The 16,206-nt window shown below is 34.4% G+C and overlaps 1 protein-coding gene across 1 annotated transcript in view; it reads left to right on the top strand.

Moving 5' to 3' along the window:
- The window catches only part of slc6a13 (solute carrier family 6 member 13), a 32,920-nt gene extending 16,714 nt beyond the window's left edge, over positions 1-16,206 (top strand). The window contains exons 8-15 of the mRNA XM_084396830.1: positions 3,377-3,480; positions 7,309-7,433; positions 10,636-10,748; positions 11,710-11,847; positions 12,702-12,804; positions 13,560-13,660; positions 14,155-14,325; positions 15,680-16,206. Coding sequence (XP_084252956.1) covers positions 3,377-3,480; positions 7,309-7,433; positions 10,636-10,748; positions 11,710-11,847; positions 12,702-12,804; positions 13,560-13,660; positions 14,155-14,325; positions 15,680-15,844 — 1,020 coding nt within the window. The 3' untranslated portion in view covers positions 15,845-16,206. The remainder of the gene's footprint in view (positions 1-3,376; positions 3,481-7,308; positions 7,434-10,635; positions 10,749-11,709; positions 11,848-12,701; positions 12,805-13,559; positions 13,661-14,154; positions 14,326-15,679) is intronic.

Genomic DNA, 16,206 nt, shown 5'->3' with positions numbered 1-16,206 from the left:
AATTAGAGATCGACCGATATTGACTTTTTATAACCGATAACGATTGTGATTATATGTTTATATGCCCGATAACCGATATACTGAACCGATATGTATTATTTCTGTTTTTGACAGTTATAACAGCACTGAACTGAACAAAACTCTTATTTTCTATACTGTAATTTCACTGCCTCCTTGCATTCATAACAAAACACACTTCTACATCAATTAAATAATGGAGTTTGAAAGAGTGCAAAAAATAAAGTCACTAAGGTGACTCTTAAATAAAAGCTTAATTGGGACAGGACTTGACCGGATTATCACCATTTATCGATGAATCCGATAAAACAAAACCGATACTCGATTATGAAAAAATGCTTAAACATCAGGGAAAATATCGGTAAAACCGATTATCGGTCAGTCTAATTATAAACCTATTTTGGTCAATACTGACATGTTTGGTTGGATTTGAGACATAAACCATTGACTTTTTTTGGTCGTAGATGTATAAAAATTCAACAAATTCTAGTGCGTTTACATGAACTTGGCTATAATGGGTCAGATTCTTTATAATCAACATGAATCGAAATTCATAACCCATTCATAATTCTGTAAAATGTTATAGGATAGATTTGTTGACTTCAGCCTCAAATAAAAATGCATAATAAGCATCTTTTTGGTCAATTCTGACATGTTTGGTTGGATTTGAGAGATAACCGTTGCTGTTTTTGGTCTTAGATGTATAAAATGAGTCTAGTTCAACAAAATCTTGTGGGTTTATGTGAACAATTAGTCCAATCGGTGATCTGTGGCTCTAAAGACTTGGCCATCATGGGTCAGATCCTTTAAAATCAACATGGATTGGCATTAATAACACATTTTAATTCTGTGAAGGTTGGAATTGTGAGAGAACAATTGAGCTGATGAATTTAGTCAGAAATTCTCAAAGGGTTGTGTGTCACTTGGACATCAGTGGTGTTTTCAGCACACTTCTGGTGATACATGTGAGGTTTTAAAGGGAGTGTGAGGAATTTTCCCTGTGGAAAAACACCAGTTCTGTAGCCAGGAGCACATGAAGAAGAAACTAAGTGATAGTCCAGTCATTTTATGCAAAAAAAAAGGTTGAACAAACTGCAACAGACGCAAACTCAACTGATTTTGTATCCTTAATATGTCCTGAGTAAGGAAAAAAAAAGAATCCCATTAGGGGAAAGTTTCGAAAAAGACCAAAATATAGCCTATTCATTCTTCTTCTCACGTGAATAGGGTAAAAATTTTTAACCTTTAGATATCACCTTGAAAATTACTGAGTTGATTACTTACATCGAGACAAACAAAAAATGTATTACAAGTTTTTTTGAAATTGTTTGTTAACATGGCCACACGGTGCATAATCTAATTGCGCATGTGCTAATTTGCATAAATACCACAACAGATCTAAACATTGGGTCTAGCCAGGTGAAAATGTCTGTTGAATCTTGTTGACATATAACAGTAAAACACTTATTTTTAGATCTGTTGTGGTATTTATGCAAATTAGCACATACGTAATTAGATTATGCACCGTTTGTCCATGTTGACAAACCATTTAAAAAAAACTTGTAATACATTTTTTGTTTGTCTTGATGTAATTAATCAACTCAGTAATTTTCATGGTGATAGCTAAAGGTTAAAATTTTTACCCTATTCACGTGAGAAAAAGAATGAATAGGCGTATGAATAGGATATATTTGGGTCTTTTCCTAATGGGATTCTTCAGGGCTTTTTTTTTCCTTACTCAGGACATATTGAGGATACAAAATCAGTTGAGTTTGCTTCTGTTGCAATTTGTTCAAGGTTGACCCCCATTTTGGCTTAAAATGACTGGACTATGATTAGATGCACGATTTTCACCTGCTGGACGGCAAAAAAAAAGAGTCTTCTGAGCAGATGTTTGAATGGGACAGAGATTACACCAGTCTTGTACAGGACATGTGTCACGTTGTGCATCTTGTGTCGTAAGAGCTTTAATTCATTCATTCGGTCACATCGCCTGTGGCGGCACGTGAACGAATGAAGTTACGAATAACAGAAAGCGCTGGGATTGATGTCAGAGTGTTTGATTGACGTGCTAATAGCAAAACTATCGTCAGCATGTTTTTCCCAGATCATGTCTAAACTCGTTTCAGGACTTTAAGACTAATAAACTATAGGTTACACAAGCTCCAGGAATCCTACAACAGCTCTAGTCTCTCAGCTTGTCCTTTCAAGCTTATTACCTGAAGCCAAATTAGTTAAATTGCTAATCATGTCACACACACACACACACACACACACACACACACACACACACATATATATATATATATATATATATATATATATATATATATATATATATATATATATATATATATATATATATATATATATATATTCAAAACCTCATTTTATATCTAAAAAATGTTTTTTATATATAATACCTGCAATTAAATATTTTCTTTATTTTTTTTATATATATAATAAAAAATACATTTTATTTTATTTTATTTTATTTTTTATTTAAATTTTTTTTATATTATATTATATTACATATATATTAAATATATTATACAATTATTTATTACTATATATATAGTATATTATATATATATTATATATATATATATATATAATTTTATATAAAATATATATTTTGTATAATACCCAAAATAAAATATTAAATAAAATGAAATTAATAAAATGTAATTGTATATGTATATAATGTAAATTATGTATAAGATTTTATTAATTAAATAATGCAAAATTTGCAAGTATACTAGACTTGCAATTTTATGTTTTATATTAAAAATCTATATGTTATATAATACCCAAAATGTAATAATAGTGCTGAACATATATAAATAAATAAAAAATAAAATAATTAACAATCATGAGAATCCAAAAAGCTAGAGAGCACAGTAAGAGAATAAGAGATGGATGCCTAACAAATAATAAGGACATTTATTTTCTCTATTTATTTGTCTGTTCATCAGTATATATTAAATGATGTTTTATAAACAAAGTTCGGGAGGAGCACGTTCAAATAATCAATCAATCAATCAATCAACTCATCAAACAATTACCAAGTCTACCCTATCAGCATGAGAGGAAGCATATATATATATTCACTCTGTCAACTCACCTAACTTCCTTGACAGTTTTCAGCATCCCTCCACCACCCCGACTCCTCACTCTTGGCTTGTTCTTTCACAGCCAGGAATACGGGGGGAGTACTCTGGGTTCGGGCCGAATACCGAGCCCGGAGCCCTCTCCTCGGACAGCACGCCAAATACGCATTTATTCTATCTGACTTATTTGTAAGTGTGAACTAGTGAAAGTTGTTTTAAAAGCATAAGATCTGTGTTTGTGTTTTGAGGTGTGGATGGACGCCGGCACGCAGATCTTCTTCTCGTACGCCATCTGTCTGGGTTGCCTGACCGCGCTCGGAAGCTACAACAAATACAACAACAACTGCTACAGGTGAGGACACGACACACGCATTACCTGCCCTCATTTCTGTTCATTATCTATTCAACATCAATAATACATACCACATGATGTGTTTCTTTTACTACACTCACAATCAAACACTTTAAACCTCACATTTAGTTGTGAACTATGAGATTGATTCACTATAATAGAACTGACTCATTAGAATCATTTGATTCCAAATTCTAAATAAGAGTCGATTCCAAACCCAAGATAGATAATATACCGGTAGATATTATATGTGACCCTGGATCACAAAACCAGTCACATGTCGCACGGGTATCTCTGTGGCAATAGCCAACAATACATTGTATGGGTCAAAATGATCCATTTTTCTTTTATGCCAAAAATCATTAGGGTATTAAGTAAAGATCATGTTCCATGAAGATATTTTGTAAGTTTCCTACCGTAAATATATAAAACTTTTATTTTTGTGAGTGAATGCAGCACAATCGCCAACATAAATGGACAACTTTAAAGGAGATTTTCTCAATGTTTACATTTTTTTTGCACCCTCAGATTTCTTCTTATTTTTCTTATTTCTTATTTCTTTATTTAAAAGGGACAACGCACATTAATCAACATGAGTACAAAGTCCAACATGTAAATGTGCCAGATTTAGCCATACAGGCAGTCCCCAGCAGGTTGATGGTTAAGAGGAAACAATAAATACACTACAACAATACAATAGATACATATCAATAAGAAAGCCTTAGATATAGATAAGTAAGAATAACATAACCACTATTCCCAATCAGGACAACTGGCAGGTTGATGGCAAAAAAACAAAACATAAACATAACACAAGTATCATACACAGTAGACACGGGTAAAAGTGTATAGACACACATTTGAATGCATCAACTACACACAGAGACACCACTATAGCGATGAATGCAAACACATTATTCTGTATTATGGCAGCATATTTGATTTTACGATAACCAATGTTTTATGGATTTGGAGAATGATTTGATAGATGTGATGAGATTCCAGATTTTCAAATAGTTTTATATTGTGCTAACAGACCAATGGAAAGCTTATTTATTCAGCTTTCATGTGATGTATAAATCTCAATTTTAAAAAAATGACCGATGTGACTGGTTTTGTGGTCCAGGGTCACATCAGTTCTGTGAATCTATACAATCTGTACATGACGTACACAGTAGCGCGGGAAGGGGGGGTGCAGCCCCCTCGTCATAGCATCAGCACCCCCAAGTGGGGGGCTGTGGACTAACATAATATTGTACTTTAACCCTCAGACGGTCCTCTGTCATTTCTGACCGAAACATTTTCTGTTTTGAATTTCTAAAAATCACAGCTTCATCGGAATGTTATGAAACTTGGTGACTTTTATGGCATTAGGTATGTGAATACAAAAAAAATTTGAGGTCATGATCCGAGCATGCTAAGTGGTCGTAAAAAAAATAGTGACGATTTTCAAAAATGACCGACCCATAGGAAATGAATGGGAAATTGACAAAAAACAACAAAATTCTCCGAATTTTTGTGTGTACAATCTACAAATCGGCCTCAATCCTAAAAAAAAGTACACCGCTGTAAAGGGGTGACACTCTACAACATCAAGAGTACAAAAAAGACACACACATACACACACACTTTTATACATATAAACACCAATAAATTTTGATTACAAAAAATCTGTTTTGAATTTTTAAAAATCACAGCTTCATCGGAATGTTACAAAACTTGGTGACTTGTATGGCATTAGGTATGTGCACACACAAAAGAATTTAGGTCATGATTCGAGCATGCTAAGTGGTCATAAAAAAAATAGTCACACTTGTGGTCTTCGGTCAAAAATGACCCCCATAGGAAATGAATGGGAAATTGACAAAAAAAAAAAAAAATAATAATAATAATAATTCTTTCATATTATTTTACATAAAGTTATAATTGAATGAATTGCACTTTTTGTTACAAATTCTGTAAAAAAAAAAAAAGTAAATGTGTCCATAAACAGCTGGGGAATTCACATGCCTCTCCATAGAGAAAAGCTGTGTGTAGTGTGTGTGTAGATGCCATCTAGTGGTTACACCATGGTTCTACGCTTTCTCTCCATACTCTCACCAGATGGTGCTAATCTGCTTCAAAAAAATTTTTTTTGAAGGCCTAGACTCTATATTAAACTAAAATACTGCATAAAAAAAAAAAAAAAAATACATATATTTATATAATTTTTTTTATTAATTTCAATGGCAAAAATAGACCATAAATATTGCATAAATATTCATAAATTCAATAAAATGATCTCAAAATACAAAATTAAAAAGAATAAATATTATAGAACAAAAATAAATTGCATTGGTTTTACTGGGATGGAGGAAGTTTCATTTTTAGGCCTCCGGTCACTTCTGACCGGGAAGGCCTAGGATGTGACTCCGAAACGAAGACCGTCTGAGGGTTAAAAACGTGAAATAAAAATAAATAAATGGACAGTGTTAACTAACTCTCTTATGCCTAATGTAGTGAGTGTTCAAGCTACGGAGAAAATGAAATAAAGTTTGAATTTGCCATTGAGCGGAGAGCGCATTTCTGAATATTCCGCTCAGGGTCGCTCGCTCAACCCGGAATGGCCTGCTGGTACCAAAATATGTGGAATAAGGGCTGCCTCCGACTAAAGTTTTTTTCTAGTCGACTAGTAGTTGTTCATTTAAGCCATTAGTGGACAAATCGCCCCTTTATATGAATTTAATTACTTATAGCCTACAGGATAATGAGCGTTTACGTAATATAGCCGCACTCAAGCGCACGACCACACGCATAAAGATTGCCACAAAGAACCGGCAAAAGTATGAATGTGTCAAAAATAGCAAGGAGACATTTAATTGTTTATTAATAAACTGGTGTTTTCTGTGTCGCTACAAAGATGAAGTTGGCGATTCGGACTCGCCATGAACGCCAGAGAGAAATGCACATTTCATATGGATTACATAATCAGAGAGTAGGCTATTTCTTTTCGTTTTGAATAGTTTCGTTTAAAAGTAGACATTTCAAGCTTTCTATAATAGATAGCCCATATTTCTCAAATCTGTGAGGCACAAGCTGAGTTTCGGCGCCCTCCAGTTCACGTGCAATCCAAGCGATCGTGCCGGCGCCTTATTACATTGTCTGCTATATATTTGCTTCTTATTTATTAAATACAGGCAATTGGTTGATAAAACATTGATCAGAATTAAGATACAATTTATACAAAACGAAAATCTTTTAAAAATAGTCTTTCTACAAAACAAAACTCAATGAAGTGGTCAAAATCATGTCTTACCCACTCCATGCCTCCAGACATACTGCACATCTCATGATGTATCTTTATCTTTCTCATGCTGCATATGCTCACTTTCATAATCAACATTGATTAAATAAAAAAATAACATTAGCCTATAATATTTAAACATAAATATGAAACTGAATGTTTTCTTTAATGGCTACAACACATATACAGTACAGAGAAATGTCATGTCTTGTCGTCAGCCACAACATAATGACGTCACATATTTTCCAACCCAGCCCCCAGCCCCCCCTCGCATGAAACTGCTTCCAGCACGCCTGGGCGTACGTAGAGAACAGATGATATGTTCTGCAGAGAGTTGGTTATAGTGTGCGATAGGGCCGAATGCTTTTCTCGTTTGCTTCTCTGATCTCAGACTGCAAGTAATACAACCGTTCTAAACTTAAGGAAATGTGCAGTGCTGCGATTCATCACGTCCATGTGGTTTCACTCTCTGAAATCTGATCACTTTAAATTGCTTTAATATTTGCAGACAGTTTTTCATAACACACGATGTTTTCTGTGTTTAGGGATTCTTTGGCTCTGTGTTTCCTGAACAGCGGAACCAGTTTTGTTGCTGGATTTGCAATCTTCTCGATTCTTGGCTTCATGTCTTACGAACAGAACGTCCCGATTTCAGAAGTGGCCGAATCTGGTGGGTTCTGCTTCACCCATCCTGTGTTATATATATATGTATATACAGTAATATACATCTAATGTATTTAAAGAGAATGACCGTATGATTAATTTAAATATTATATATTAGCTAACATTATATACATAAACAATTAACAAACAGATATTATTTAATATTTTATTATGGGTATTATATAATATATTTATATTTTATAATAATACATTTAAAATAAAGGTAATATATACTTTTATATTAAATTATATTAGGAATATATATATATATATATATATTCTTAATATATTCCTAAATATATATTTGTATATAATGCCCATAATAAAATATTAAATAAAATGTGTTTAACTGTATATCTATATAATGTTAATATATATATATATTAACATTCATTATATAATTATTCTTTTAAAATAAATTGGAGCCAATGCAAATTTTCAAGTTTTATTAAATTTGCTTATTTTATATTTTACATACAAATTATATATTTTATACAATACCTGAAATGTAATAATAATAATAGTCAACTAGCTAGTAAAAATCTATAAGCCACAAGAAACACAGTTTAATATAATTTTATATAAAAAAATATATTTTATAATACCAAAATGTAATTGTAAAATCTGTAAATGTAAAATCTGATGCAAAATTGTCAGGTTTACTACAGGTTTTAATTAGCTTGAAAGGAAAATTGTAAAATACATATATTATATCTGTACATATATATACAGTGGTGGTCAAAATTAATGGCACCCCTGATAAATATGATAAAAAATGGCTGTAAAAAATAAATCTGCATTGTTTATCCTTTTGATCTTTCATTCAAAAAATTCACAAAAATCAAACCTTTCATTGAAGTAAAAGAACTGAAAGTGGGGGGAAATCACATTATAAAATAAATGTTTTTCTCCAAAACACATTGGCCATAATTGTTGGCACCCCTAGAATTTTTTTATGAGAAAAATATCTCTGAAGTATATTCCCATTAATATTTACCTTTTTTAGCACACCAGGGTGACTAGGAACATGAAATTGTCCAGCTATGACTTCCTGTTTCACAGGAGTTTAAATATGCGGAAACACAAAGGCCAAATTCCCTTGCTCATCACATCACAATGAGTAAAACCACAGAATATAGTTCTGATGTGCAGCAAAAGATTGTTGAGCTTCACAAAATAGAAAGTGGCTGTAAGAAAATATCTAAAGAATTGAAAATCCCCATTTTGACCATCAGGGCAATAATTAAGAAGTTATAATCAACTAAAGATGTTACGAATCTGCCAGGAAGAGGACGTGTGTCTATATTGCCTCAATGCACGGTGAGGAGGAGAGTTTGAGTGGCCAAAGACTCTCCAAGGATCACAGATGGAGAATTGCAGAGATTAGTTGAGTCTTGGGGGTCAGAAAGCCTAAAAAAAAAAAAGATCAAACAACCCCTACATCCCCACATGTTGTTTGGGAGGGTTTCAGGAAAAATCCTCCTCGCTCCTCTAAAAATAAACTCCAGCATATTCAGTGGTCAGACACGACTGGATCTTCAAAAGGGACCGGATTCTGTGGTCAGATGAAACTAAAAAAAGGGCTTTTTGGCAGCAAACCCAGCAGATGTGTTTGGTGCAAACAGGGATGAAGAGTCCCCCATGCCTACGGTTAAATATACTGCTGGATCTTATATGTTGTGGGCCTATTTATTTGCTGGAGGTCCTGGACATCTTGTTCAGATACATGGTATTATGGATTCTAGCAAATACAAACAGATAAAAAATCAAAACCTGACGGCCTCTGCTAGAAATCTTATAATGGGCCGTGGATCTTCCATCAGGACAACGGTCCAAAACAAACAACAACACAAAAATGTGTTAGGGAGCACAAAATGAAGCTTCTGCCATGACCGTCACAGTTCCCTGACCTGATGAGTGGGCTGAACTGAAGAGAAGAAGCACCAACATGGATCTGGGAATCTGAAGGATCTGGAGAGGTTCTGTGTGGAGGAATGGTCTCTGATCTCTGGTCAGGTGTTCTCCAAACTCATCAGGCATTATAGGAGAAGACTCAGAGCTGGTATCTTGGCAAAAGGAGGATGCAGAAAGTATTTAATAACAGGGTGCCAACAATTATGGCCAGCGTGTTTTGGAGAAAAACATTTATTTCATAATGTGATTTACCTCCACTTTCAGTTCTTTTACTTCAATGAAAGGTGAGATTTTTGTGAATTTTTTGAATGAAAGATCAAAAGGATAAACAATGCAGATTTATTGTTTACAGTCATTTTTTATCATATTTATCAGGGATGCCATCAATTTTGACCACCACTGTATATATATATATATATATAATATTTTGTCTATTATATATTCTTAATATATTCCTAAATATATATTTTTATATAATGCCCATAATAAAATATTAAATAAAATTAGTTTAACTGTATATCTATATAATGCTAATATATATATATTTCAATTAATTATATAATTATTCTTTTAAAATAAATTGGAGCCAATGCAAATTGTCAAGTTTTATTAAATTTGCTTATTTTATATTTTACATACAAATTATATATTTTATACAATACCTGAAATTTTATAATAATAATAGTCAACTAGCTAGTAAAAATCTATAAGCCACAAGAATCACAGTTTAATATAATTTTATATAAAAATATATATTTTATAATACCAAAATGTAATTGTAAAATCTGTAAATGTAAAATCTGATGCAAAATTGTCAGGTTTACTACAGGTTTTAATTAGCTTGAAAGGAAAATTGTAAAATACATATATTATATGTGTACATACATATATATATATATATATATATATATATACTGTATGTATATATATATTTATGTATTTTACCATTTTTAATTAAAAAATAATTAAAGCCGCTAGTAAACAGAATAAGCTAAAGCTGCGCTAGTGAACCATAAACTTTTCTAATCAGGTATTTTTAGAAACTGCCCTTTATCCCTCAGACACACTGTAACTCTGTGTCCCAGTGCACACATTCACGTTTGTTTGTAAATGACCGTTTCTGTTAATGTGTCTAGGTCTGTTTAATCGGCTCTGCTCACTCGATGTGAACGGGTTCATGTTTCAGACGATGTCCATAAAAATCCATAAACATGTCCAGAGAATGTGTCATAAATAATGACACAAAAGTTTTGGTCTAATATTTCTGTTGTGTTTCTCCGCATGGTCTCTTTCAGGTCCTGGCCTGGCGTTCATCGCGTATCCGCGGGCCGTGTCCATGATGCCCTTCTCTCCGCTCTGGGCCTGTTTCTTCTTCCTCATGATCGTCCTCCTGGGGCTGGACAGTCAGGTGTGAAGATGCACTGCTCTTCAACTGTTTATTGTGTGCATATTCCTGATTCATAACAGCAAAATGTTTGCACACAGTGTAATTGTGTGTGTGTGAGAGAGAGAGAGAGAGAGAGAGTGTGTGTGTGCGTGTGTGTGTGTGTCTGAGAGAGTTTGTGTACTATAAGTGTGTGTGTGTGTGTCTGAGAGAGTTTGTGTACTGTAAGTGTGTGTGTGTGTGTGTGTGTGTGTGAGAAAGAGTGTGTGTGTGTGTGTGTGTGTTTGAGAGAGTGTGTGTGTGTGAGAGTGTGTGTAAGAGTGTGTGTGAGAGAGTGAGTGTGTGTGTTAGTGTAAGAGTGGGTGTGAGAGAGTGTGTGAGTGTCTGTGTGTGAGAGTGTGTGTGTGTTTAAGTGTGAGTGAGTGAATGAGTGATTGTGTCTGTGTGTGAGAGTGTGTGTTTGAGTGTGAGTGAGTGAGTGAGTGAGTGAGTGAGTGAGTGAGTGAGTGAATGAGTGAGTGAGTGTGTGTGTGTGAGAGAGTGTGTGTGAGAGAGTGAGTGTGTGTGTTAGTGTAAGAGTGAGTGTGAGAGAGTGTGTGTGTGTGTGTGTCTGTGTGTGAGTGTGTGTGTGTGTGTGTTTAAGTGTGAGTGAGTGAGTGAGTGAATGAGTGAGTGTGTGTGTGTATGTGTGTGTGAGTGAGTGTGTGTGAGTGAATGCGTGAGTGAGTGAGTGAGTGAGTGTGTGTGTGTGTGTGTGTGTGTGTGTGTGTGAGTGAGTGCGTGAGTGAGTGAGTGAGTGAGTGAATGAGTGTGTGTGTGTGTGAGTGAGTGTGTGAGTGAGTGAGTGAGTGTGTGTGTGTGAGTGTGTGTGAGAGTGTGTGTCCAAAGCAATAAATGACCAATAATCATGGCCCATTAAACTTCAGTGGTCCACATAAAGCAGAGCGTTGAGTCGAGCGGTGTGTGTGTTCTTCCTCTGCTGCAGTTCGTGTGTGTGGAGAGTCTGGTCACCGCTATGGTGGACATGTACCCGACCTTCTTCCGCCGGAAGAACCGCAGAGAGTTGCTGATCCTCGCCGTGGCCGTCGTGTCCTTCCTCGTGGGGCTCATCATGCTCACGGAGGTGTGTGTCACTCCTGGGAACATCTCTGGGAAGATCTGGGAAATTAACACCCGCCAACCCCGGCTGTTGTTTTACTATTTAGTTTGAAAATTGTCTCTGATTTTATTTGTGAAATTAGTTTTCTACTGCTTTTGCCTGTATTTATTTTATCCGCTGTTGTAAAGCATAAACCAAACTTGAAACTTCAGTGTCATTCTCCCAATCAGGGTTTGAAATGAACACGCTGTCAAATCACGAGCCAATCAGGCGTGTTACTTATTATGTGTACTCACTTTGCTGGGGAAGTTCGTGTGTAAATCAAATCTGTGCAGATTTAGCGCAAATACTAAACTTGTGAGTCATCATGATATATTAAATACAGCATATAGCGCAGAATCTGCTCATATCTGGCTTACTTGAACACACACGTCACTACGCAACAAATAACGGCGCACTTGTTCATTTGCATTGAAGCAATAGCGAAGATTAAAAAGCATTTGGTGAACAGAACATTAACATTAACATATTTTCCAGCATCCTACATGTTTCTGATGTTCTTTGTACTGTATTGATCTGTCCACCTAAAACACATGTTTGGTGAAAAGGATGAAAGAGGAAGGGAGGAGATGCTGGATGACAGGATTTTGTTTAAATAAAAAATAATTGTATGAAATCCAAATTTTATAATATATAATTTAATATAATAATATATGTGATGTAGTTAATCTGGATTTTTTTTTCCTTTGGCTAGTAGAAGTTCTGAATGGCCAGTAACTTAAATATTTCGTAGCCAAATTGGCCGGTGAGTGAAAAAGTTCATTTCAAACCCTGTCTATGAATATCATATTTTTATGATCTGTGTGTGTGTGTTTCAGGGAGGAATGTACGTGTTCCAGCTGTTCGATTACTACGCCGCCAGTGGCATGTGTTTGCTCTTTGTCGCTGTTTTTGAGACCGTTTGCATTGCCTGGATATACGGTGAGATTGTCTGTTACACTGCTGTGCATTTACTGCAGAGAGCAAGAAAAATACCAAATTTATATATTTAGTAAATATTTATATTCATATTCATATTATTTAAATTATTACAAAAATAATAGCTATTCTGTTTTCTGTGCATTTGGTGAACAATTTTTGATGAATAAAGAAAAAAGAATTGTTACTAGTGTGTGCAGGACACTATCGTTCATTTATGTAAGTGAGGATCGCAAAATAAAGCAAACTGTGACATATTATACCCAAATAATTCTTCATACAGTGACTATCAGAAACATTCATAAAAATTATTCCGACACTTTGAGCTGATCATGTTTTGCTGAAGTGTTTTTTCTTTAATTGCTAATGCTCTTTTTACACACAGACTGAACAAAATGAAGCATTGCTTGGTCACTGGTTGAGCTAAACTGGTATTATCTAATTGTGTAGTTAAATTCAACAGCTGACAGATATTCAACATAATTCATGTGTGAGACAGTCTAACAGAAGGACGGACAAAACCAGTCAAATATCAACTGAGTTCTTGTCATATTTGATTACCATTTTAGAAACTATAGTGGATAAACTGTGATAATGTGAGAAATGTTGAAGGTGTCTGAATACATTTTGGTTTGACTGTATATTTATTAAATATTTACATATTCATATTATTTAAATTATTACATAAATAATAAGAAACAGGAGTAATCTCTTATCGGTCATTTTCTTTCTTTCTTTTTGTTGTTGTTGATTCTCAGGTGCTAATCGGTTCTATGACAATATCGAGGACATGATTGGTTACCGTCCTGGGCCGTATATTAAGTACTGCTGGCTCTTCTTCACTCCAGCCACATGTTTTGTGAGTCTTTCACCTTCTATACTTTATTCAACTTCCAAATAAGTGAATTTGAAGGTTTTCTTAACCTTTATTAAACCTCTTCAAATAACAAGCAGACGTTATCATTGTCAAACTGAATGTATATGTGTTTACAGAATATATATATATATGTATATACAGAAAATACACACTACTGGTCAGAAATTAGAATAATTATAAAAAATAACAAAAAATTTCAATAAAGTTTCTCTTTCTTTAAGTACAGCAAAATATATTGAATAACAAGAAAGGTTTCTTAAGCATCAAATCTGCATTTTACATTATAGATGTATATATATCTATCTATATCTATATGTATCTATATCTATCTCTCTCTCTATATATATATATATATATAGATATATATATATATATAGATTCTGGTTACTGCTGCATTTATAGAAACTCTGTCTTTTAAAGTTTTAATTGAATCGAGTTTTAAGATCCAGCGCTCTAATCTAGTTTTATGTTTTCAGGGTACGTTTGCGTTCTCCCTGATCAAATACACTCCTCTGAAGTATAATAACGAGTATGTGTACCCGTGGTGGGGTTACGCGCTGGGCTGGCTGCTGGCGCTCTCCTCCATGGTCTGCATCCCACTGTGGGCCGCTTATAAACTGAGCACCGCTAAAGGTTCACTGCGAGAGGTGAGCGACGCCATGCATCACACCAGAAATCACAGTCAAGTGCATTGCATTATGGGATGAAATGTCCCACATAGTGTGCTATGGTTGTATACAAAAAATTTTGAGGAATGCATTGAGAACAGTGTTGGGGAAAATTACTTTGAAAAGTAATGCATTACATCAATATTGCGTTACTCCCTTAAAAAATAACTAATTGCGTTACTTAGTTACTCTTTTAGAAAAGTAATGCTTTAGGGCATTGCGTTACTCCCTTAAAAAGTAACTAATTGCATAACTTAGTTACTTTTTTAGAAAAGTAACGCATTACAATATTGCGTTACTCCCTTAAAAAAGTAACTTATTGCATTACTTAGTTACTTTAAAAAAAAAGTAATGCATTACAATATTGTTACTCCCTTAAAAATTAACTAATTGCGTTAGTTACTTTTTTAGAAAAGTAATGCATTACAATATTGCGTTACTCTCTTAAAAAATAACTAATTGCATTACTTAGTTACTTAAAAAAAAGTAATGCATTACAATATTGTTACTCCCTTAAAAAGTAACTAATTGCGTTACTTAGTTACTTTTTTAGAAAAGTAATGCATTACAATATTGCGTTACTCTCTTAAAAAATAACTAATTGCATTACTTAGTTACTTAAAAAAAAAGTAATGCATTACAATATTGTTACTCCCTTAAAAAGTAACTAATTGCGTTACTTAGTTACTTTTTTAGAAAAGTAATGCATTACAGTATTGCGTTACTCCCTTAAAAAATAACTAATTGCGTTATTTAGTTACTTTTTTAGAAAAGTAATGCGTTACGTTACTTTTGCTTTACTTTTTTTCCACCTGGGCTGGGTTTTTTTTATAACAAAAAAGTTACATTTTTGGGCAAATGTAAAGACCCTTTCACAACCAAAGTGTAATAATAATCCTCAATAAAGTGAGATTAAATCCATAAAATGTATGTTTTATTTAACATATTTAGTTATTGGAGGTCTGCATAGTATTCAGATTCTGCATTTCACTGATTTTATTCATTTTGAGGAATATTGAATCTTTTTTGAGCAAGTGAGATGAGTAAAGGCACGCTCACATTTAGTCTAGAACTACAATAACCATCATGTTCACACACAACGCCTGTGGACAAGAGAGCTGTCAGGTAATTAAAGGAGAAAACAAAGTAAAAGTTGCGTTACTTATTTGAAAAAGTAATGCGTTTTACTTGAAAAAGTAATCTGATTACGTAACTCAAGTTACTTGTAATGCGTTTCCCCCAACACTGATTGAGAACAATTACATACTATGCAAACGTTCCTGTAAAACAGGATTAGAATGGTTGTTATGTTATTCCACTCTTTTATCCTCAGCGTTTCAACGAGCTCATCACGCCCTCGCTGGACCTGCCCAAATCCAGACGGGAACAGGAGAAAACTCAGGCCATTTTCTCAGCCGACGGCGAGACTCTTCGCCAGCGAAACGCCCCGAACAAGGACGGGTACTTACCCGTCAGTGAGAAAGAGTCGCACTGTTAGCCTGGCCGTCCCGTGACGGACCACTGCATGTTTCCCCGAGGGTGGTGCTTCAAAACCTTCCCATGATACCTCACACAGTACTGGCAGCCAAATACGCCTTACGACACGCCAGGATGACCCTCGACCTCTCGAGTCTGTGAGAGGATCTGAAGGTCCTTCTGATTTCATGCTTGCTCTCGTTGCTCAGAGGGTTAAAGCCAGTAAGTGTCAATATTATAGACAGCAGAATGTTGAAACACTGTTTGCAACCCGTTTTACTTCTGTAAAATAATCACACTTATTTTAAAGTAAAACATAATGTTTGATGTCTATTCTGGATTTAACTTTTTGATCAGACTGGCAAAAGCTACACAAAATAATAT

Source organism: Rutilus rutilus, assembly GCF_951802725.1.
Source record: "Rutilus rutilus genome assembly, chromosome: 23".
NCBI lineage: Eukaryota > Metazoa > Chordata > Actinopteri > Cypriniformes > Leuciscidae > Rutilus > Rutilus rutilus.
The sequence above is the reverse complement of the archived record's forward strand: the minus strand, read 5'-3'. Positions and strand labels throughout refer to the sequence as shown.